Source organism: Hyperolius riggenbachi, chromosome 4 (assembly GCF_040937935.1).
Source record: "Hyperolius riggenbachi isolate aHypRig1 chromosome 4, aHypRig1.pri, whole genome shotgun sequence".
Classification (NCBI taxonomy): Eukaryota; Metazoa; Chordata; class Amphibia; order Anura; family Hyperoliidae; genus Hyperolius; species Hyperolius riggenbachi.
The window spans coordinates 306,123,656-306,149,093 of record NC_090649.1 but is presented as its reverse complement, the minus strand read 5'-3'; the positions used below and the strand labels follow the sequence as shown (position 1 = coordinate 306,149,093).

General features: G+C 45.2%; 1 protein-coding gene across 3 annotated transcripts in view; it reads left to right on the top strand.

The window, feature by feature from the left end:
• HBS1L (HBS1 like translational GTPase) overlaps positions 1-25,438 on the top strand; it is a 126,508-nt gene that overhangs the window by 59,435 nt on the left and 41,635 nt on the right. For 2 of the 3 annotated variants that reach the window (XM_068231618.1, XM_068231615.1), the window contains exons 5-6: positions 16,201-16,324; positions 24,694-24,944. In XM_068231618.1, the coding sequence (XP_068087719.1) occupies positions 16,201-16,324; positions 24,694-24,944 (375 nt within the window). The remainder of the gene's footprint in view (positions 1-16,200; positions 16,325-24,693; positions 24,945-25,438) is intronic. The other variant, XM_068231617.1, reaches the window with a different exon arrangement.

Sequence of the window (25,438 nt, the reverse complement as noted above, 5' to 3'; positions counted from 1 at the left end):
TGGCCTTGAGAGAAATGTGCAACTCCAGACCAGTCAGAATTCCCATGCCGACCTCCTCTCCACTGCCTAAAGTTCCTACAATGGGCATGTAAGCATCAGAGCTGAACCATGGATCATTACGGTAGTACCATGTGGCCCATTACATTATGTGAATAGCCTGGGATGTGTGTACCTGGCCTGTTGGATGTTCTGGGTCCGATCCATGGAGTCCCCACCTCATAACTTAGAAGACATAAAGGCTCTGCTGCTAATTTTTAGTGCCTTATCTCAGTTAAACTTCAGAAGTATTGTGGAGTCCGTGACCTGGTGGGTTAGAGCTTTTGTGGTGGTGCATTGAGAATCCACACATTGTTTTGGCTGATCTATCAGTGTATGTCTGTCAGCAGCTGAGGTGGCGGACTACAGAAGATTTGTAAAAATACAAGATTAGCGCTCGTTCCTCAAAAACACCACTGTTAAAGCAGTGGTGTATTATTATATCGCACAGAGTTCAAATGACAGTAAAATCCAAGTGCTGCAGTTCAGTATCTGGGTTGTGCCAGTAAAACAATAGATATATGACAGTCACTGCGCTCTTGACATCAGAAAACAGGCATCCACCTTGCCCCCCTATATGAAACCACTCACCAGCAGTTGTGGTCTGCAGACAGACCAATCAGCGCTTTCGGGGTGTATGGCCCCCCGTCGCCTCCCTGGCTCTGCTGTCTCTGGCGTAGTCCGTAATTGATGCGGATCCGTAGTGGTCTCTTGGTCCGACGTGGTGTCAGCTTGTTGAAAGGAAAAAAGAACACACAGGAAGACCCGCTTCCAATAGTGTGATTCCGTTTATTTAAAAAAAAGCAAAAGTATATAAAATATATATAAAAAATGTCACTAAGGGGCACTGAGCGATACACTAGATGGTAGATGGAGTCACCTTCTGTGTGGCCACCAGGTACTAGTGAACTCCTCTCCGTGCCGCTACCGTGCGCCCCGTAGATTTAAAAAACTTGCTAGGTACGCCAGGATCTATCGCACCGCTGTAGTCACTGTCTCCAGCGTCTATGCGTGCTAGCTTGCGTAATACGTCACTCCGTTGGCTCCGCCCTACGCGTTTCGTTGCGTAGCAACTCATCAGGGGCTATCACGGAGTGACGTGTATGCCTCCATTTATTGCCTGTCAGGCCGCCATCCAGGAAGTGACTCCTCCCTTACAAATTGAGATAAAACAATACGTGATTCATTGGACTAATAGTATAAAAGTGATACATGACATCTCATATGTACTGGGGATAAAGTCCCCTGCCTACAAAATAAGCTCATATTTAGCGCAGCAATACCAATGATTATGGCAATATTAGCAAATAATTTCAACACTTTAAAAAAATTCATCAGATGTAATCATTATTCACATAGTCAGTTCATGTTATCCCTAGTGATTGTTAGGACACACACGTACACATACGAGTGCAAGTCATCCAACATATAGGTCCCAAAAAGGTCATGATTATAACTATTATTTAACATTCACAGAGATCAATGGCATTGATCATCAGATCAATGATTATAACGCTATTACTACCAGACCTGTGTCTCCAAGTTAGTACATATAGATATATAATAGCTCTAAAGGTCCTCATATGGGTCCCCTGAGTGACCAAATGACACCATTACCCGATGTGGGGTGCAGGTTGATGCCTTCCCCACATGTGCTGTATATTGGCCAGGCTAGTTATGATCCTGTGGTGGGTGACAGCCAAGTATTGGCCTCCACAACGCATCATCCGCACAGATCGATGCATCTAAGGGTCCCCCACCGCATGATTAGCATAACCCCACCTACATTCACCTCTAACCAAATGTTATTACTTACATTGGTATCCCTGTTTGAATGTTTAGAACAATGTCGGATATGGGGCAAGGGCCAGAGATTATAAGATAGACATGCTGAAGGAATTATGAGTTGTTTAGAAAACAATTTAGATCTATGTCGATGTTAAGCCCAGAGGGTTCAAGAGTGTCCAACTCATAGATATTTTTTGTTTCCAATTTAGAAAGTTCCCGGATTTTGTTACAGCCTCTCCACGAGGGCTGCAATTTCTCCAGGCTGACCATACTCATATTTTTCAGTTTACATGAACCATTACCTACAAAATGTCTTGGTACACTATGGTTGGTGTGTCCCTTTTCAATCTTGTAGTAATGTTCTCCCAGACGTTCTTTCAACTCCCTACTGGTGCGCCCTATGTATTGTTTACCACATTGACAGGTCAGGCAATATACCACGAACTTGGTAGTACAGGTAATGAATCCTCTTACCCCGAACTCCCGGCCATTTGCAGTCGATATGACCGATGAGGTCTTTTTGGTGACTCCTGCTTAGCACAATCTACATGTTCTACAGGGGTAAAAGCCATTTTGTTGCCAAGGGTTTTTAGGTCTTTTAGGTGGATTAACACAGCTGGGGGCCAGGTAAGACTTCAAATTATTGGCCCTTCTATAAATAAATTGTGGTTTAGTGGGCAACATGGAACCCAGCTGTGCATCCGCTTTAAGTATACTCCAATGTCGTTTGACAATTTTTTCTAATTCTCGATACTGTTGGCTAAAGCCTGTTATGAATGGTACCGAGTTCATATCTCTATCCTTAGAGGTTTTGACAAAGGTTTGGTGTCTATCAATCATAGCTACCTGGTTAAGTTGCTCATCAATGTAGGCACACTAATCTCAAAAATAACTCGACCTTTAACCCCGCAGGTGCGCCTGTGGGCAGCACAGTGGAGACATTCAAGAGAATGGTATGTAGAGATCTACATGAACTCAAAACGAAATACCCAGACCAATCTGTCAGTAAGATAAAGAAGACTATCCAAGAGAAGCAACTGGTAGTAAGACCAGCTGACAAGGGCGGGGGGGGTAGTTATCATGACCAACACGCAATATGACAACGAGTTGAGTAAACTGGTAGGAGACTCGACCACTTACAAACAACTGACTGGGGATCCCACAAAGATCTATCTAGGAGAGTTAAGGGAGCTTCTGAAACAAGGTCTTAGTGAAGGGTTGGTTAATGACCATGAATTTGACTACCTAATTCCCTCGGCACCTAGAATACCGGTAATCTATCAAGTACCTAAAGTCCATAAAGATCCAGTGTGCCCACCAGGCAGACCAATCATTAGCGGTATGGGGTCGGTGACTCATCGATTGGGTCAGTACCTGGATGACATGCTGCAGCCAGCTGTGGCGCTTGTGCCACATCTTTTGAGGGACACAAGGCATGCCTTGCAGGTATTTGACAAGATCAAAATTGAACCCCATATGTTGCTGGTGACGGCAGATGTGGCGTCACTTTATACAAATATACCACATGGACCTGGGGTGGAAGCATCCAGGATATATCTGGCCCGCACTGGCATGATTGACAGACAGATAGAGTTCATAATACAATTACTGGAATTCGCCCTGAGAAGTAACTACTTCTGGTATAAAGATCACTTTTATGTGCAGATCAGGGGATGTGCCATGGGGGCGGGGTTTGCCCCGAGCTTTGCTAACCTGTTCATGGCGGTGTGGGAGGAAGGGGTCCTGCTACACCCCGCCTCCATGGCCGTTGTCACCTGGGCCAGGTACATAGATGACCTGATTTTGGTCTGGAATAATACTGAACAGGAATTAAGAGATTTTATGACCATACTAAATAACAACTATCTCAACATACAGCTCACAATGGAGGTCAGTGACACCAAAGTGCACTTCTTGGATCTTGAAGTGCATAAGGGCATATCCAAAATTTAGACGCGCACGTTTTCCAAGACGACGGACCGTAACGGTTTCATCGGGGTAGATAGTTGCCATCACCCTAATTGGGTCAAAGCGGTCCCCAAAGGACAGTTCCTTAGGATGAGGAGAAACTGTTCCCATCACAAAGATTTTTTGGAACAGTCTGATATATTGAAACAGCGTTTTGTACAAAAGGGATATGATCCGACCTACATTGATGAGCAACTTAACCAGGTAGCTATGATTGATAGACACCAACCCTTTGTCAAAACCTCTAAGGATAGAGATATGAACTCGGTACCATTCATAACAGGCTTTAGCCAACAGTATCGAGAATTAGAAAAAATTGTCAAACGACATTGGAGTATACTTAAAGCGGATGCACAGCTGGGTTCCATGTTGCCCACTAAACCACAATTTATTTATAGAAGGGCCAATAATTTGAAGTCTTACCTGGCCCCCAGCTGTGTTAATCCACCTAAAAACCCTTGGCAACAAAATGGCTTTTACCCCTGTAGAACATGTAGATTGTGCCAAGCAGGAGTCACCAAAAAGACCTCATCGGTCATATCGACTGCAAATGGCCGGGAGTTCGGGGTAAGGGGATTCATTACCTGTATTACCAAGTTCGTGGTATATTGCCTGACCTGTCAATGTGGTAAACAATACATAGGGCGCACCAGTAGGGAGTTGAAAGAACGTCTGGGAGAACATTACTACAAGATTGAAAAGGGACACACCAACCATAGTGTACCAAGACATTTTGTAGGTAATGGTTCATGTAAACTGAAAAATATGAGTATGGTCAGCCTGGAGAAATTGCAGCCCTCGTGGAGAGGCTGTAACAAAATCCGGGAACTTTCTAAATTGGAAACAAAAAATATCTATGAGTTGGACACTCTTGAACCCTCTGGGCTTAACATCGACATAGATCTAAATTGTTTTCTAAACAACTCATAATTCCTTCAGCATGTCTATCTTATAATCTCTGGCCCTTGCCCCATATCCGACATTGTTCTAAACATTCAAACAGGGATACCAATGTAAGTAATAACATTTGGTTAGAGGTGAATGTAGGTGGGGTTATGCTAATCATGCGGTGGGGGACCCTTAGATGCATCGATCTGTGCGGATGATGCGTTGTGGAGGCCAATACTTGGCTGTCACCCACCACAGGATCATAACTAGCCTGGCCAATATACAGCACATGTGGGGAAGGCATCAACCTGCACCCCACATCGGGTAATGGTGTCATTTGGTCACTCAGGGGACCCATATGAGGACCTTTAGAGCTATTATATATCTATATGTACTAACTTGGAGACACAGGTCTGGTAGTAATAGCGTTATAATCATTGATCTGATGATCAATGCCATTGATCTCTGTGAATGTTAAATAATAGTTATAATCATGACCTTTTTGGGACCTATATGTTGGATGACTTGCACTCGTATGTGTACGTGTGTGTCCTAACAATCACTAGGGATAACATGAACTGACTATGTGAATAATGATTACATCTGATGAATTTTTTTAAAGTGTTGAAATTATTTGCTAATATTGCCATAATCATTGGTATTGCTGCGCTAAATATGAGCTTATTTTGTAGGCAGGGGACTTTATCCCCAGTACATATGAGATGTCATGTATCACTTTTATACTATTAGTCCAATGAATCACGTATTGTTTTATCTCAATTTGTAAGGGAGGAGTCACTTCCTGGATGGCGGCCTGACAGGCAATAAATGGAGGCATACACGTCACTCCGTGATAGCCCCTGATGAGTTGCTACGCAACGAAACGCAGAGGGCGGAGCCAACGGAGTGACGTATTACGCAAGCTAGCACGCAGGCACGCATAGACGCTGGAGACAGTGACTACAGCGGTGCGATAGATCCTGGCGTACCTAGCAAGTTTTTTAATTCCACGGGGCGCACGGTAGCGGCACGGAGAGGAGTTCACTAGTACCTGGTGGCCACACAGAAGGTGACTCCATCTACCATCTAGTGTATCGCTCAGTGCCCCTTAGTGACATTTTTTATATACTTTTGCTTTTTTTAAATAAACGGAATCACACTATTGGAAGCGGGTCTTCCTGTGTGTTCTTTTTTCCTTTCAACAAGCTGACACCACGCCGGACCAAGAGACCACTACGGATCCGCATCAATTACGGACTACGCCAGAGACAGCAGAGCCAGGGAGGCGACGGGGGGCCATACACCCCGAAAGCGCTGATTGGTCTGTCTGCAGACCACAACTGCTGGTGAGTGGTTTCATATAGGGGGGCAAGGTGGATGCCTGTTTTCTGATGTCAAGAGCGCAGTGACTGTCATATATCTACAGAAGATTTGTGTTCGCATGAGAATTTTTGTACACTTTTTTTATGTTGCTGCAGCTAATGAAAGAATTGGCATGCAATTACTGTATAGAGAACTACACTACCTTGCACCATGTCACGCACATTGTCCAGACCACTTTCTCTGCTTATTACCTTGTGTGTAGTCCCTAAACACTTAGTTTAGTTTCTCTTTTTGAGTGCATATGAAAAAAAACTGTGGAAGTCCTGGGGAGGAGCTTACCATGAGGGAGTGAGCGTGTGAAGCTCTGGTCTCCCATCTCGGCGAAGCCTCGCCGTCTGCTGGTTGCGGGAGGGCGCCGCTGATGTATCCCCCTGCGGGCGTTCTTGGAGCCTGTCCCCGCTCGGCGAGCTGGAGGTCCGTGCTGAGGCACGGTGGACCTGGGCTGAGAGGTGGAGGGGAGTCCGGAGGAGAGTAAGCTGTCACAAGGTTGTGACGTCACATCCTGCTGGAAGATCCACTGGCATGGTGGAGGAGAGGGCACGCCGAGAACGGCGCATGGAGACCTAAGTGGATAGCCTCCTTCGCCCGTGCAGGGAGATCCACTGGCAACGGGCAGATGAAGCGCTGAGGACGGCGCATGAGGATTTTGGCCCAAACCCCCCTCTCCCCGTGTGGGGGGAGGGAGGGTGGAGCTTTGAAGGATGGGTTGAGAGGTTGGGGAGGCCTCCCCTGCGGATCCCCCCCCTCTCTCTCTCCCAGCTATCGTGTTTTTTTTTTTTTTTTTTTTCTTTCTTTCTTTCTCTCCCGCCCCCCCCCCCCCCCCCCGTGGTGTTCCCGCCCCCCGGATCTTTGCTTTAGAGTTGTTATGCGATATAGGCGAGGCTTCACGTAGGGAGATCGCTTCTTCACGCTCCAGGGAGATGGTGGCTTAAAGAGAAACTCCAACCTAGAATTGAACTTTATCCCAATCAGTAGCTGATACCCCCTTTTACATGCAAAATATAATGCTTTTCACAAACAGACCATCAGGGGGCGCTGTATGACTGATTTTGTGCTGAAACCCCTCCCACAAGAAGCTCTGAGTACCGCGGTACTCTGGGCAAACTGCCACAATGTAACAATGTTCACAGACAGGAATTTGCTGTTTACAGCTGTCTCTAACAGCCGAAACAGCTAGGAGCAGCTACATAACCTGCCCACAGTAAAAATGTCACCATGTAATAAATGTCAGAATGTAAATCGGGGAGAGGAAAGATTTTACAATGGGGAAACACTGACTAAATCATTTATACATAATTATGGTAAAAATGAAGCACTTTTTTTTACTACATTATTTTCACTGGAGTTCCTCGTTAATACCCAGAAGGCGGAGCAGCACGCCTTAGAAACTGGGAATGGGTTTCAAGTGGAAAGATTCCATATGGGGAAAAAAAGGGGGGAGGGTAGATGGGAAGGGGGATTGCTGCAGGATGAGTGTGATGAAGGATGTGAATGGGGGAGGGGGGAGAGAAATTAGTGGAAAAGTTGAAAAAATGGACACTGGGACAGAACAGAGAATAAAGAAGGCACATAAAGATGAAGTCAGGTAGCCTTAAAGTTTTGTCACTGAACGTTAGGGGGTTGAATATTCCGGAGAAGAGAGCCTCTATACTAAGGTTGTGTCACAGGGAAGGGGGAGATATAATTTGCCTCCAGGAGACCCACTTTAAGGGTCCATGTCCCCCAAATCTCTGATAGGCACTATAGGACAATACACCTGAGCGGTTTACAAGCATCTAAAGTGAAGGGGACGGCTATTCTACTGTCGAAAGATGCCCCATTTATTTTAAAGGAAGAATATGCTGACCCACATGGGAGATTTAATTTGATTAAGGGCGAATTAAAGAATAGGATGGTCACGGTGGGGTCATACTATGCGCCAAACGTTAAACAGGCAGAAACCCTGGGGAGATTTATTAACAAATTAGAATCATTCAGGGAAGGGGGTGTGATATGTACAGATTTGAACATGTCTTTGTACCCCCGAATGGACACGTCCGAGGGGAGGTCAACGAGATCTTTAAAAACTTATAAAAGAAGCAGAGATCTACTGTGCAAAGCACAACTCGTGGATACTTGGCGCGTGTGTAACCCAACTGTGAAGGATTTAACATATTACTCCCAGATCCACAAATGCTACACCAGGATAGATTATGTCCTGGTGTCGCGTGATATACTCTCCTTAGTTGGTGGCTCAGAAATTGGTCCTATAACATTGTCAGATCATGCACCAGTAATAGTGAATCTTAGGTGGGGGGAAAAAATAAAGGGACCCATGATGTGGCGATTAAATAATTCATTATTGAGAGATGAGGGGATTGTACAAAAGAGGAGAGACGATTTGGACTTTTATTTCTTGACGAATTCCAGGGGTGAGGCGTCTGAAATGGGAGGCCCGTAAATGCTATATGAGGGGTGTCTTGATACAGGAAGGGGCTAGAAGGAAGAAGGAAAGGGATAGGGATATAAAAAATGCGCTGGAAAATATAAGAAGATTGCAAAAACAGCATAAGGGGGAGAATATAGAGGGTTGTTGGGAGGAATTAAGGAGGGAAAGAGAGCATTTAAGGTCATTGTTGTTCCAGGGGGTTAAAAATATGGCATTGAGATGCAAACGCTCCTTCTATGAATATGGGAATAAGAGCAGTGCTATGTTAGCGAGGGCCATAAAAAAAACAGCAAAGGACTAATTATATCCCCTGTATAAAAGATAAAAAGGTAAGAGTAGTCCATGAAGTGGGAGAAATAACCCGGGTGTTTAGAGAATACTATTAAGGGTTATATAACCTGAAAGCGGAGTCAGCAGGGGGGGAAAGAGAGAAGAAAAGAGAGGAAATAATAAGTTATATAGAGGAAAGTGGAATGCCCAAGCTGTCAGAGGAAGACGCCTCATCCTTGGACTGTCAGATTCAGGTTGAAGAAATTAAAATAGCAATAAAACAAATGCCATCAGGCAAAGTGCCTGGCCCGGATGGGCTAACAATGGAATATTATACAAGGTTTGGGGAACAACTGGTGGGATATCTTGCGGAAGCATTTAATGGAATGACTGCGGGGGAAGGAGAAAGTCATGGGTTTATGCCCCGTATGCTGGAGCCCTATGTCTCGCTGCTGCACAAAGAGGGAAAGGATCCAATGCAGTGTCAAAGTTACAGGCCGATCGCACTATTGAATGTGGATATTAAAATTTTTGCGAAAGTTTTGGCCAATAGGCTGGCACCGCTTATGAACCAACTGGTATGTTCAGACCAGGTGGGGTTCATTGGGGGACGGGAGGCTAGAGATGGCACTATCCGCACCCTTGATTTGGCATGCTGGGCGAGGGCCCACTCCAACCCTATCGTATTTTTATCTACAGATGCTGAAAAAGCGTTTGACAGGGTAAAGTGGGCTTATATAGAAGGGGTGCTAAAGCACATGGGGTTAAGAGAAAAGATGAGTGCAAGAGTAATGGGTTTATATACCTTCCCAAATGCAAGGATAAGAGCTAATGGGGAGATTTCAGAACCTTTTGAAATTAAAAACGGGACGAGACAGGGTTGCCCCCTCTCCCCGTTAGTCTTTGCTTTATCATTGGAGCCATTCTTGTGTAGGGTGAGGGCGGACTCCAGCATACGGGGCCTGGAAATTGGGGGACAGATGCATAAAGTATCAGCGTATGCAGATGATATGCTGCTTTACCTTAGAGACCCTCAGAGGTCGCTATCTAGCCTAATGAGGGAATATGATAAAGTGTGGAGGTTTTCTAATATGAAGATTAATTTCGATAAAAGTACAATAATTGCTTGGGGGGTGAGAGGGGAACAAAGGGAAAAATTGATCCGGAACTTTCCATTTAAATGGCAGAATAGAATGATGAGGTATCTGGGAGTAAAAATAGGCTTTGATTTAAAGGATATAGTAAATGACAACTACCTCCCCTTGTTGGAAAAGATAAAACAGGATCTGGAAGCCTGGGACCGTCAATGCTTTTCCTGGTTTGGCAGAATATCCATCGTAAAGATGAATGTTCTCCCTCGCTTCCTCTACCTGTTTCAGGCCCTACCGGACCTAATTCCTCCCCCTTTTTTTCGGCAGTTGAAAAGTATTATCGGTAGATTTATAGGAGGGGGTCGGAGAACCTGAGTGAGTTACAGGCTACAGACAATGGAGAGGGAGAAAGGGGGACTGGCGGTCCCCGATTTAAAAAAAATATTCTGAGGCCTTGGTATTAGTTCGAATCATAGATTGAAAAAGGAACCGTGGGGGGAAGAGGTGGGTAATGGTAGAGGAGGAAATGATAGGGAGCCCAATAGGTAACCTCCCCTGGATCCAGGAGAAAACTGGGACAGACGTAAAGAAAAAGGGGATTGAATTGGTGAGTCACACATTGAACATTTTTGATAAGTGGAGGAAGAGTGTGGGAGTGTCGCCTTGGCCTACCCCCATGATCCCCATTTTTAGGAATATAAAATTCTCTACGGGAATGGAATCTCTTAATTATCCACATTGGAAGTGGGGACAGGGGCCGAGTGCTAAAGACATAATAGTTGAGGCAGAATGGACCCCGATTCAGGAACTGATGGATACAGGTTAGGGGGGGATACATGGACGAATGGAGATACGCCCAAATAAAATCCTTCCTGAGAAGTCAAGGGGCCAAGGAGGCCCTGAGTAGAGCTTTAACCCCATTTGAAGAGATGTGTAGAGGTGGAGGGCAAAATAAGGGGATGTTATCAAGGGTATACTAATGAGAGTGATGATTATACAAGTACGTTGAGGGAGAAGTGGGAAAAAGACCTGGGGAAGGTATTCACAGAGGTACAGTGGAAAAAAAGTATTACGTTTGGCTAGTAGGTCAGCAATGCTCACAAGAGGACAGGAAGCGGGATATAAAATCTTTGTAAGGTGGTATTATACACCGGATAGATTGAGTAGAATGTTCCCAGGTGCCTCATCAACGTGTTGGAGATGCGGGGAGGGTAGGGGAGATATTATTCACATCTTTTGGAGATGTAAAGAACTTGGGGGGTTTTAGTCAGAGGTTATTGGTTTAATAAAACGGATCACCGGGATAGAGATGCGGGAGGATCCCGCTCTTTTCCTTCTGCACAGTAACGGATGGTCTCTAAAAAAAAATATAAAAATTCCCTGTTGAAATCCCTGATTAATGCTTCAAGAATATTGGTGGCAAGACACTGGAAATCTACCCAAAGCCCAACAACTCAGGAATGAATTAAAGAAGTGACCGAAATGCAGAGAATGGAGGAATTAACTAGTTATGCTAAGGGAGAGGGGCATGTATATGATAAAAGATGGCTACAATGGGAGATGTTTAAGAATGAAGGGGAATATGAGAGGATTGCAAGGGGATTGTGAATCGCTAGAGAGGCCCCGTAGGAGGTTCAGTGACAAAACGAAGGAGAAGGGTGAAAGAAGAGAGAGAATTGGAAACTAGATAAGGTGAGGAGGGAGAGGGAGAGGAAGAAAAGAGAAGAAAAAGAGAGAAGGCTTCCCTCCCCCTTTGTATGGGCCAAAAATAAGAGACCCAGTGCATGAATGGAGGAGGGGTGTGAATGAAGGATGGATGAGAGTAAGAGGTGTATGTGAGTAATAGAGGAGTGTTAGAGATCCTAAAGGGGAAATATACAAGACATCAAGGTTTGGATATGCTTCTTGAAAGTGTGGCATAGTGAAGACTGATGAACGGGTAAAAGCAACTTTATATGCACATGTATCTAAGAGGGAATACCCCTGTTAAGGTTTCCTTTGGTTTTATTGGATTGATTTTGTAAGAAATTGAACAATATAAATAAAGATATATATAGAAAAGAAAAAAAAACTGTAATTTTACTGGACAGAAAGCTGCCCAAATTCTTCTCCCACTGATCTCTTGACCTCTTTCTCCCCTTTCCTGCACTGATTAGAGATGGACTTCGTGACCAGCACGGAAGCACTACATTACATGGTCATTGCTTGCTACAGAGTTGAGCTCTAAGCAGCAGAGGGAGGAGGAGGAGGTTTGGGGCGGTTGTGTAGAAGCAGTGGGAGTTGCTCTCTAACTAGGTAACACCCACCAACTTTGTGAATGAATTATGGGTCATATACACAACATTGTCAAAATAGGAAAAGGATGCCTGGTAAAGATGGTAGTAGAATATCGGCAATGTTGCCGATATTCTACTAATGCTTTAGCAAACCTACATCTCACACTAGCTAACACTTTAAACTAACCCTCCTGTTACCCAATGCCTAACACTACCTTTCCCTTCTTGCACCTATTCCCCTACTGGCTATGAGCCGGTGCCCAAATTAGGCTTTAGTATTTAGCTATAACAGCTTCAACTTTTTTGGGAAGAATTTGCATAAGGTTCATGTGTGATCATGGAAATTTTGCATCCTTCCACTATAAGAGCATTTGTGAGGTCAGGAATTGATGTTGGGTGAGAAGTTGGGTTAAGGTCAGGGCTCCGTGCAGGCTGGTCAAGTTCCTGTGCACCAAACTCATTCATCCATGTCTTTTTGGACCTTGTTTTGTGTACTGATACACCAACATGTTGTGAAAGGGAGGGACCATCCCCAAACCATTGCCACAAAGTTGGGAGCGTGAAATTGTCCAAAATGTCTTTGTATCATGATGCATTTAGTCACGCCCAGCAACCCTACACCAAACTTTTCACTTAGCATAATGCAATTTGCCACTCCAGAGAACATGCTTCCACTTCGCTAGAGTCCGGTGGTGGCAAACATTACACCACTGCTTCCGACACTTTGCATTGCACTTGGTGATCTAAGGCTTGGGTGCAGCTGCTCAACCATAGAAACCCATTCTTTATATACTGTTCTTGCACTAATCTGAAGCCCGTACACAATTTGGAGGTCTGTAGCTATTGACTCTTCAGAAAGTTGGCAACTTCTGCGCAATGTGCATCTTAGAATGTTTTTAGAAGCAGACTACATGCCTAGATTGCTTGATTGTATACACCTGTATGTGTGTGTGGAAGTGATTGGAACACCTAAACTCTGTAATTTGGAGAAGTAGCCCAATACTTTCGGCAGTAGAGTGCACCTGACATTTCCAAAGGAAATTTCTCTGTAACAGGACAAGGAAATTAGAACACTGTGTGTGATAAAAAAAAGACCCCTATGCCTTTTGGTGACCATTACAAATCTGGCTCTCTTTTGAAATTGGTATTTGGCTGACAGTTGTGCTAGTACACCTCTAATACTTTCTGAATCACTGACCCAGATTGAGTATGCAGATTAGGCATTTTACCCCCTTTGGATACCCCTTTATTTTCTGGTGTCTGCTCTTTTTGTATGATGTACAGAAAGTGAGGTAGCATGAGAGACTTGGGGGTGATAGTTGTAATTTCACTAATAATATCCATGCTATGTATCTCCTTTTCATGTTTATTAGTCCAAAACAATTTATTTGTTCTTAAATTGACAGCAAAATGTATAATCTCTTAAAGAAATCCATCCAGCAATTGAGATTATCTTGTGAAAAGTTATAAATGTGTACACTTTTACTTGCCTTGCCAAAGCGAAGCTGTGGCCAGATAGAGTAGAAGGTAAAGCCTTATGCGGCAAGAGCCTAGCCGAGGACGTTTGTGGTTTGGAAGATAAAAGTTTTAAACTAGGCAGTCTTTCTAACCTTAAAACCAATTGTGGTTTCAATGTCATCAAGCCTGCAACTGAAATGTTCTCATTACGTAGGAACCTTTTCTTATTAGATTCTCAGTGCAATTTTTTTGCTGAAATTTTGTAGAGCTTTTATGTACCGTAATCTAATTTTCAAATTAAGAAACATATCTTAGTTTGCTAAATTGCAAGTTAATGGGTTCATTTCTTTACATTTCATAATATTGGGATTTATTTAGGAAGGAAAAACAGTGGGAAACATAAATGAGCCAGCAAATGTGGATTAAATATTTTATGGAATTCCAATTAGCTGAAGAGAGTTTGCAACCCTTGCTTGGGTCACATTAAAACATCATGAAAATTCTCTCCCCAGTTCGAATTACAGCTGTGCTTCATATGCCTTCATTTTATAGGGCTTCATTTTATGTTGTCCCTGTGTCTTCTTGGGTTTCCTTCAGGCACTCTAGTTTCCTCCCAAATCCCAAAACCACACAGATAAGTTAAAGGACAACTGAAGTGAAAAGAATATGGCGGCTGCCATTTGTATTTCCTTTTAAACAATACCAGTTGCCCTCAGCCGTACTGATCTTAGTGTTTGAACACCAGAAACAAGCATGCAGCCAATCTTGTCAGATCTAACAACATTGTCAAACACCTGATCTGCTGCATGCCTGTTCTATGGCTAAAAGTATTGAGTCAGAGGATCAGCAGAATGCCAGGCAATTGGTTTTGCTTAAAAGGAAATAAATATGGCAGCCTCCATATCCCCCTTTTTACAGTTTTACTTTAGCTTCCCCCTCCATATTGTCCAATACTATGATGGAAGTGTGACTATGGTAAGGATTGCACTGTGAGCTCCTTTGAGGGACAGTTATTGACATGACTATATACTGTGTAACTGCACTGTGGAAGATTATATTAATATTAAATAGGACTAAAAATCCACTTCCTCAGATCAATCAAAAGTATCAGTTGGATGAAATACCATACATCTCATTATATTCAAACTTTGGTGGAAGGCTTAGGGCCCGTTTCCACTAGGAGCGGTGCGATGTGGCTACATAGCCGCATCGCACCGCAGGTGTGCTGAAGCACATGCACAGCAATGGAATAGTTTTCACTGCGTGCATGTTGTGCGGAGCGATACGAGAATCTGCAGCATGCGGCATATTCTCGCACGGCCGCATCCGCCCGCAGCCGCGTCCCATCTCCTCCATTGACTTCCACATTGGGAGATGCAGAAGTCATGCGGCCGGCGGCGGAAGTGATGCGATGCGGCTAGGTAGCGGCATTCGCATCACTTAGTAGTGGAACCGGGCCCTTATTCTCTTTACTAACTGCGGGTGTGGTTGCCCTTCAGGTGATCCAGCAAGCTAGACTAGAAGTGGCTCTGTTTTTTTTGTTGTTCCTATGCTTATTGCATTGTTGGAGCACTGCAGATGTTCTTCCTTTTCTCTTTGACAAAGCAGAACTGCACAGTCACAGGGCTGTATATGAGGCCGAACTCGGATACGAACTAGCTGCAAGTCATCAGCACTTGTGAGCAGATTATCTGCCTGAAACATGGCTATTCAGAAATCGGGAAAAATGAATTCTGGTTGGATTTTTGTCCTGCTGATGTCACAGCTCTGTAGCCAGTATGTTGACAAAGCAAGAAGTTTTATGGTAGCCATACACTGGTCGATTTGCCATCAGATTCGACCAACAGATAGATCCCTCTCTGATCGAATCTGATCAGAGAGGGATCATATGGCTACCTTTACTGCAAACAGATTGTGAACCGATTTCAGCCTGAAACAGATCACAATCTGTTGTGGTGGTGGTGGTGCTGCCGCCGCTCCCCCCGCCCGCATACATTACCTGCTCCGCCGGCGCGACTCCAGTCCCCAGGTCACCGCTGCTCAGTCTCCGCTCTGGTCTCCAGGTCCAGCATGCTTTACTTCTTCCTGCCCGGCAGGAAGTTTAAACAGTAGAGCGCCCTCCACTGTTTAAACTTCCTGCCGGGCAGGAGGAACTGAAGCATGCCGGAGACCAGCGCGGACACGGAGCAGCGGTGACCGGGGGTAGTTGCGCCGGCGGAGCAGGTAGTGTATGCGGCTCTATTGCGTCGGTTGTCGGGCATCCCCGTGATCGAATCTGCTGTCAAAACGGCGGCAAATCGGGCCAGTGTATGGCCAGCTTTACATTCAGTGACTGCCTGAGATTTGTATCTAAACTGCTTTGAGTGTGACAGCTGCAGGGAATGACTAGGCACAGGTACGGCACTTAATTGCATAAGGTAGTTTACAGTTGATAACACTGTCAAGGTATCCTTTACATTTTATTTTTTCCTGTGTGTGTCTGTGAGTGTAGTTAGTTAATAACGAATGCACTGACCAGTAATACTTGCTGGGGTGGTATGATCCAGGTCTAGAAGTTTCTTTATCTCTTCAGCCTTTTTACTAAGGATTCAGTTTTATTTTTTTTTTAAATCAGGAAAATCAAGAGGGTTGCCTTCCGTGGAGGTGCAGAATGAAGTAGTTCCTAAAATTGCCAAGATGACCGTCTCAGGAAAGAAGCAAACCATGGGATTTGATATTCCAAGGTATGTCTCGGCAAGGTAAATGTCACATTCAACCCACATTATACTTGTTAGCTACTTTCAGCAAAGAATGTAGTAAATATCTTTACAAAAGAACAGGTGGTGGGCACATTAGTTGCAATGCTTTGTGGTCCCTACTGAGTTAGGCCCGGTGCACACTAGGCAGATCAAAAACTGATCCATGAATCGGATCAGTTTTTATTGGGCATCAGTTTTGATCTGTGGCCCTCCTCTCCAATAGTGTTCTGTGATAGCAACAGGTCTGTTGAGCCAGAAGAATCGGTCCCATCTACAAGCTTGCAATCCATTTGGTGCAACAGGACAAACGGATCCATTCCAACAGAGCTATGTGAACGGATCCTATTGATTAACAAAGGAACTGTTGATCTCCGTTAGGCTCAGTTTCATTACGGTCCGCTGATCGGACTGTTTTTTATGCCAATGTGAACTGAGCCTAAATTGCAAAGGAATCCATAATTAGAGCCCTTAAAAAATCCCTAGTTCAGTTTTCCATTTTCAATCCATATAAACAAAATTTGCATCAATTATCAAATCACAACATTTTGTACATTCCATGCCTGAACTTTTTGCAATAAAGCGTACCTATCTGGTTGCTTCCATTAGCTCCGTATTACCAGGAGAGTAGTAGTAAGGCTTGGACTGACCCGGGGGTACGGGTGGAGATTTCCCTCAAGGCCACCTCTTGTCCGCCATATCGAGTAGACTGGTTCGCCTGCCTGCGTTGCCCGCTCGCCCTCCCCTCCAAGTTTATGCACTTCTCCCTGCTGCGTCAGCCTCTTTAGTGATTCCCAGCTGCCTGCTGTCATTGGGTTGTAGTGGTAATGAGGGTGTACGGATGCAGCGTCCATGGACTCCATGCATCCGCACTTCTCAAACCACTGCAACAGGCTGCTCTCAGTTACGGAGGAGGCTGGACGCAGGGGGAGCGGAATGTGGCTCGCAGCTAGGCTTCCGCAAATTGAAAATCTCTGCCCCCACTAACTATGCAGCGTGGGCCAAATTTAAACACAGTTGACTGAGGATTGTCAGGCCCTGATCTCCTCTCTCTGCTACGAGGGATGCTGTGACGGCTTCCTGTATAGCGGGCACTGGGCAGCAGCATCATCTCTCTGTCCCCTCATGGAAGCTGCCATCTCCAGCCAGCACTCTGTGCTAATTGGGAGGTCTCGCTGGAAGCACTAGATGGGAAGAGAAGGAGGCTCATTCTTGGACTGCAGTTGCTGCATTGCTTGTAGTAAGGTGGAATGCAGCTGAAAATTGTTCTTAACTGTTCTTATTCTTCTGTTTTTTTCTGTGTTCAGTCAACCCCCCCTCCTGTCACCACCTAGATGAAACCCCCCCCCCCCATCAGCCAGCACCTAGATCCTTCCCCCTTCAGCCATCGCCTGGATGCTCCCTCGCACCCACTCCCCTTCAGCCATCGCCTACTATAGATGCTGCCTCCCACCCGCCTCAGCCAGCACTTAGATGCAGCCTCCCACCCGCTTCAGCCAGCACCTAGATGCTGCCTCCCACCCGCCTCAGCCAGCGCCTAGATCAGGCATGGGCAAACTTGGCCATCCAGCTGTTAAGGAACTACACAGCATTGCAGGAGTCTGACAGCCACAGTCATGACTCATAAAGGCAAATGCATTGTGGGGCTTGTAGTTCCGTAACAGCTGCAGGGCCGAGTTTGCCCATGCCTGGCCTAGATGCACCCTCCTACCCACCTCAGCCAGTGCATAGATGCTCCCACCTACCTCAGCCAGCACCTAGATGCTCCCAACTACCTCAGCCAGCGCCTAGATGCTCCCACTCTCCCTATCCAGCAACTAGATACTCCCAGCCAACATCTAGATGTCCCCTTCCACCCGCCTCAGCCAGTGACTAGATGCTCCCACCTGCCTCAGCCAGCGCCTAGATGTTCCCACACCACCCCTGTCAACATTTAGATGCTCCCTCCCAACCACCCTAGTTAGCACCTAGATGCTCCATCCCAGCCAGCTCCTTGTTGTTCCTTCACACCCCCACCCCAGTCATCAGATTTACTCGGGGGCGCTAAAACAGTCTTTGTCTTCGGGTGCTGAAAACCCTAGCTACACCACAGCTGAAAATTGTTCTTAACTGTTCTTATTCTTCTGTTTTTTTCTGTGTTCAGTCAACCCCCCCCCCTCCTGTCACCACCTAGATGAACCCCCCCCCCCCCCCATCAGCCAGCACCTAGATCCTTCCCCCTTCAGCCATCGCCTGGATGCTCCCTCGCACCCACTCCCCTTCAGCCATCACCTACTATAGATGCTGCCTCCCACCCGCCTCAGCCAGCACTTAGATGCAGCCTCCCACCCGCTTCAGCCAGCACCTAGATGCTGCCTCCCACCCGCCTCAGCCAGCGCCTAGATCAGGCATGGGCAAACTTGGCCATCCAGCTGTTAAGGAACTACACAGCATTGCAGGAGTCTGACAGCCACAGTCATGACTCATAAAGGCAAATGCATTGTGGGGCTTGTAGTTCCGTAACAGCTGCAGGGCCGAGTTTGCCCATGCCTGGCCTAGATGCACCCTCCTACCCACCTCAGCCAGTGCATAGATGCTCCCACCTACCTCAGCCAGCACCTAGATGCTCCCAACTACCTCAGCCAGCGCCTAGATGCTCCCACTCTCCCTATCCAGCAACTAGATACTCCCAGCCAACATCTAGATGTCCCCTTCCACCCGCCTCAGCCAGTGACTAGATGCTCCCACCTGCCTCAGCCAGCGCCTAGATGTTCCCACACCACCCCTGTCAACATTTAGATGCTCCCTCCCAACCACCCTAGTTAGCACCTAGATGCTCCATCCCAGCCAGCTCCTTGTTGTTCCTTCACACCCCCACCCCAGTCATCAGATTTACTCGGGGGCGCTAAAACAGTCTTTGTCTTCGGGTGCTGAAAACCCTAGCTACACCACAGCTGAAAATTGTTCTTAACTGTTCTTATTCTTCTGTTTTTTTCTGTGTTCAGTCAACCCCCCCCCCCCTCCTGTCACCACCTAGATGAACCCCCCCCCCCCCCCCCCCCATCAGCCAGCACCTAGATCCTTCCCCCTTCAGCCATCGCCTGGATGCTCCCTCGCACCCACTCCCCTTCAGCCATCGCCTACTATAGATGCTGCCTCCCACCCGCCTCAGCCAGCACTTAGATGCAGCCTCCCACCCGCTTCAGCCAGCACTTAGATGCAGCCTCCCACCCGCTTCAGCCAGCACCTAGATGCTGCCTCCCACCCGCCTCAGCCAGCGCCTAGATCAGGCATGGGCAAACTTGGCCATCCAGCTGTTAAGGAACTACACAGCATTGCAGGAGTCTGACAGCCACAGTCATGACTCATAAAGGCAAATGCATTGTGGGGCTTGTAGTTCCGTAACAGCTGCAGGGCCGAGTTTGCCCATGCCTGGCCTAGATGCACCCTCCTACCCACCTCAGCCAGTGCATAGATGCTCCCACCTACCTCAGCCAGCACCTAGATGCTCCCAACTACCTCAGCCAGCGCCTAGATGCTCCCACTCTCCCTATCCAGCAACTAGATACTCCCAGCCAACATCTAGATGTCCCCTTCCACCCGCCTCAGCCAGTGACTAGATGCTCCCACCTGCCTCAGCCAGCGCCTAGATGTTTCCACACCACCCCTGTCAACATTTAGATGCTCCCTCCCAACCACCCTAGTTAGCACCTAGATGCTCCATCCCAGCCAGCTCCTTGTTGTTCCTTCACACCCCCACCCCAGTCATCAGATTTACTCGGGGGCGCTAAAACAGTCTTTGTCTTCGGGTGCTGAAAACCCTAGCTACACCTCTGCCCGTCCCTCTGCATCCTACTCGCTAAATAAGAGGGAGAGCATACAGGAAGAAGGGCCACTACCAGGGAATAAAATTGATAGTGGTGGGTGGGACCACCAGGGAGGCCTTAAGTGGGGAACACTAGACCACCAAGGGAGCCATATAAGGATGGGGGGGGGGCATGCATTTGGACTGGGGCTGCCGTGAAAAGGCCTCTGGGTTGCGGTTTCCCCGCAGCCCAAAAGTTTCCAGTTCTCCCCTGGTAGGAGTGCATTCCCCAGCACAAAGCAGATCACATGACCCAGCCCACCTCCTCCTAATGCTGATGGAGATTAACTGTGTGGCTAGCAATGCAGCTTTTCAAAAGTAAGTTACATAAGTTAGTTCATGTCTTTTATTCAAAGAGGCACTGTAGTGACATGTATTCAGAATACTCACTTTTATGTTAAATATCCGTGTTTCAGCATCAGAAACCCTTCCTTTATTACTATTTAGCCCCACCTTCCCACTGAGGCTTAGCCTAGGCTGTTTTTATGCGTAATTCTCCCCAAGAGCATTCTGGGAGGCCAGTTATGTTTTTTGTACTGGCTTTAGAACTCTCAGTAAACGTAATATTCTGCAGAGTTCACATGCCAGTACTAAAGATGTTGCCGCCTGTGATAAATTTCAGAAAGTAAATCGGGGAGAGGAAATATTTTGCAATAGGCAAACATTGAAAAATTTATAAATGAATATTGTATATAAAAAAGCAGTTTTATTCATTATTTTGGTTACAGTTCCTCTTTAAACAATAGCGTGTTTTAATTGTTGTCTGGGACAGGATATGAGAATAACTGCTGATGGTAGATAGGCTTATGTACAATACTTTGCACAGGTGGAATGAATTGAGTCAAACTTGAGAAAAGACACCCATTGAGAATAAGCTTCTTCAGAAGTATTTTGTAGGTAGAAAGTACGAAAATGACTAATATCTCTGTTCGTTGCTTATAGCACTTGGGGTTTTGCAGTTGTCTGTAAAATTTTATACGGCTGTTACAGCCTCAGGAAGAGCTCAGAGTAGTTAGAAAAATTATTCTCAGCCATGTCTTCTCTCTTTAGTTTTTGCTCAGTCTACAAAATACATACAATATCTTTATTACTGGATACATTGTTGTTAGTTTGCAGTTAGAAAATATTTTCCTGTAGTCAGAAATGCAGTTATAATTGTCATGTTTGTGCATTTTTGGAACCTTTCCGAATGCACGCATACCTCCCAACATTTTGCGATAAGGAAGACTTTAACACATGTCCCTGCCATGCCTCTAGCCACACCCACATCACACCCCTCATCATGCATATCACAAAGAATTCAGAAGCGAAACGTAGCTTTATCATTCAAAAATACCTATATTTACATAGATCTGTACATCAGTCCTGAAAGAGGGACAGTTGAGAGGTATGCGCGTGATAGTCTATCAGCTACATTTAATAAATGACATTTACAAAAAAAATATTTTAGCCTTTTTGCTCTGTAAAGAGAGCTGTAGAATGACTCTCTGCTCCCCAAACCCCTGCTTTTGTTTTTAGCATCAACATTTTCTGCTAGACTTTTTCACCTTCCACTGTAATCCAGGCATATCCTTGTAGCTGATTTTTTTTCTCTCCTTCACACAGTCCTCCTGTATGTAGGGAACTCCCCTCCCCATCTTTACCCAAAACAAAAATGTTGCTTTCTTAAAACAAAGTTTTTGCAATAATTCAGGTTGGAGTTAGCTCTGAGATGTCTCCCAGTGCATCACTGCTGAAATATGCAAATTACCTGTTGTTGTCCCTGTGGGGACACACTAATCCAAAGTGGCTCTGTAATATTAATAAGCTGACACATTGCAATGGGATCTGGAGGTGTGTTTAGCCCATAGGGACAACAATGGCTAATTTGCATATTTCAGCAGTGATGCACTGGGAGAAATCTCAGAGCTAACTCCAACCTGAATTATTGCAAATGCTTTCTGTTTTAAGAAAGCACATTTTTGTTTTCCATAAAAATTTTAGTAAGAGGGCTTTTTGGTCCATTGTAGCCCCTTACACACCTCAATGAGTTCTGGTTCACTATGAGCTTGCTTGGTAGTCTGTACATCTTTACCCAGTGTGCCTTCCCTCACCTGCCTGCAACCAGCATGCCTCTATCCTTCCATGCAACCAAGTGTCTTTTCTATCTGTCCCTCCTTTAAAGTGACCCAGAGATGAACTAAAGTAAAGCTCTGATACTTACCCGGGGCTTCCTTCCGCCCCATAAACTCGTCTAAGTCCCACGCCATCCTCCCACGGTCTGCCGTTCAGCTGCGGAGAGTCCCCGGTAACAGGCTCAGTGACATCAGTCCGGGTCTACAGCGCATGCGCTGTACATGTTTATGGGATGGAAGGATGCCCGGGTAAGTATCAGAGCTTTACATTAGTTCATCTCTGGGTCTCTTTAAATCTAGTGTTGCTCTAAACCCCCAATGGTTTCTTTTACCCTTTCAGTCCTCAACCACAATAGCACCACCTCCCCTACCATATTTATTTGTTCCCCTCAGGAGAGAATAGACCAGGGACAGTATGACACTTGCTTCCTGGATTCATCTGTCTCATCCATTGGGCTAACTGGCAGGCTATTTGTAACTGCTAACAGAGAGGAAGCTGCTGTCACTTGCCCATAGCTCCCAACTGTCCCTTTTTCAGAGGGACAGTCCCTATTTGGGAAACATATTCCCCTGTCCTCCTTTATCCCTCATTTTTCTCTCTTCCAGGAGTGATGTACTATACAGAGCTCTAAACTTTACTCCCATCATTTAAGTAATTTCTTATTTTCAAATGTTAAAATAAAGGAAAACTAGTGATGATAGAGAGAACCAGTGTAGTTTGATAAAACTTCATCTTTTGCTTCTCAATTCTTTGTGAAATGCGTGATAGGGGTTTGGTGAGGGGTGTGGTTAGCGGTGAAGAAGGGGTGTGTTTTAAAGTGTCCTTTCTTATCTCAAAAAGTTAGGAGGTATGCATGCCTATTCTTGGTACATCATTTTAATTCCTGTTTGTCACATAGTGAGAGAGAACATGGTTTCTCTTAGTTCTGCATCCACTTCACAGTCCAGTGAATGAACATTCTTAGTGATTTCACAGTAGGTAAAGTAAGGCAGCAACAGCAGCAGGAGAAGCCTATACTTTGACTGTAGCAGGAGCAACACAACATGAATCGGTCAATGACACGATGTGGCATCCAATCTCTCCTAGCAGTCTGTCAGATCCCAATACATAAGATATGCCAGCAGTTACAATACAGCCTGCACTCTCTGCTAGCAGTCACATGAGCACACATACATATTGTGCCAGTGCTTAGTGAAGTTGCCACACTATAAAGGGCTAGGGATATTATGTAGGTAGACTTAGAAAGTATTGGCACAATTTGTGGTCTCTGGGCAGTTGTGACACAACACAGAGGTGCTGGAAAGCAGGCACACACAGCGGGGAGCACTAGAAAGCAGCTCTACAGTATGGCACTGATGCAAACACTGGTATTCTATATTTATTGCATGTGCCCATGACTAGTTTTAAATACAGACATCCTATTAACGGCCACCTTATATTTGTATCTATTGTTGGAATACATTGTTGGGGTACCCCCAAATGTTAATGCTTTCCCACTGCAACCCTTGTGTGGTTAGCGTTCACCTATTCCCCTACTCCTTACTTTGTGCTCTGGTGCCACTTCCCCAGTCCATCAATTAAGATCCCTTCAATTACACCATGCCCCGCCCCCTCCAGCTGTCACTTTGGTGTCAAATCTCAGAAATCATTCTGTCTGTACTTTTAGTGAAAAACAAAGTTGTCCTTCCCTAGCCTCTGATATTGATGCTGAAAGGAAGGTAGTAATGAGGAGATGAGTAGTTGCTTTGAAGGTTCTCCTCTATTATGACAATGGAGAGAAAAGTAGCTGAGAATGTGTTCCAGAAGTAACCAAGCACATGGCTGCTTTGTATTGCTCACAAATACCAACTAACAATGAGTTGCTATTCATACAGTTTTACCATTATCCCTACTTAAAGCGGATCCGAGATGAAAAACTAACCATAACAAGTAACTTGTCTATATATCTTATCTAAAGTTTAGATAGTTTACACAACATATCTAGCTGCAAACAGCTTCAAACGTTTATGATTATTTATTCCTGTGATACAATGAGAATGGCCATGTTCTTTTTGTCATCATTACACAGGTAATCTGCAACTGCATCTCCATCCCTCAGCCTGTGACAAATTCACCCCCCCCTCCCCTCTGCTTCTGAAATCTCTGGTTAGTATCCTAATCCTCCTGCCCAGACTGAGCTCCCATAAGCCCTTGCTACAGTGCCAAGGCACGAAAAGGAGCTGTGGACGAGGCTTGTTTAGTTTATAGGGAATTAGAGTATTTAAAGAAAACAAAAAAAGTATTTGGCTTAAGGAATGCCCTATAAACTATATGAAAGGAACACAATTATGCAATGAGTAAACGTTTATCTCTGATCCACTTTAATGGTGAATGCTGACACAAGGAATGGTGGTGTTCTCTTTGCATGCAATAGTGCTGCATCCGAGGTGAATGGACAGAATGTTCCAGTACTGTCAAAAGGCCAGCCTATGGATGAAGTGTTAGAAGAACCTGAAAGCTCTCGGCAGTCTCCCACACAAGGTGTCTCATCGCAGGGCTCTGATGACCTTAATGCTACTCCATCCCAAGGAAGAAGTGCTGGAAAGTCCAAACAGAAAATTAACGTTAAAGATGAGCTAGAAAAGAGACAAGGAGGAAAACAACTGCTAAATCTTGTAGTAATTGGTAATGTGAATTTAAATCTTATTTTTAACCAAAGACTTTTTGGTGCGTTGTCCAGAACTGCACAATAGTGTTGATCTTGTAAACATACACATTGTAAAACATGCATGTTTGCCTGAAGTGCTGGTCAGTGAGATGAAAACAATTCTGAGTTGATGCAGGATTATACAAATTTTGTTTGCAAATTTATACTGCTTGAAAATGGACCAATTAAATCCCAATACAGTGGAATTTCAATTTGTACATTTTTAAGCTATGTAAATATGCATACAAAATTTGCATAAGCCTGCATCAACTATTTCCATCTCACTGACCACCACTGCACTATCCGCTTGTGTTAGTGCATTGCGTTACTGTGTAATGCACTGTGCGTAATGTAAATGTAGCCTAAGGGCCCTTATGCACTTGCTGTGCTGTGTTTGCGATTCTATGGTGTTTCCATTGCATTTGCACATTGAAAACCGTATTTCCATTCACTTGAATGATAATTCCTGTAA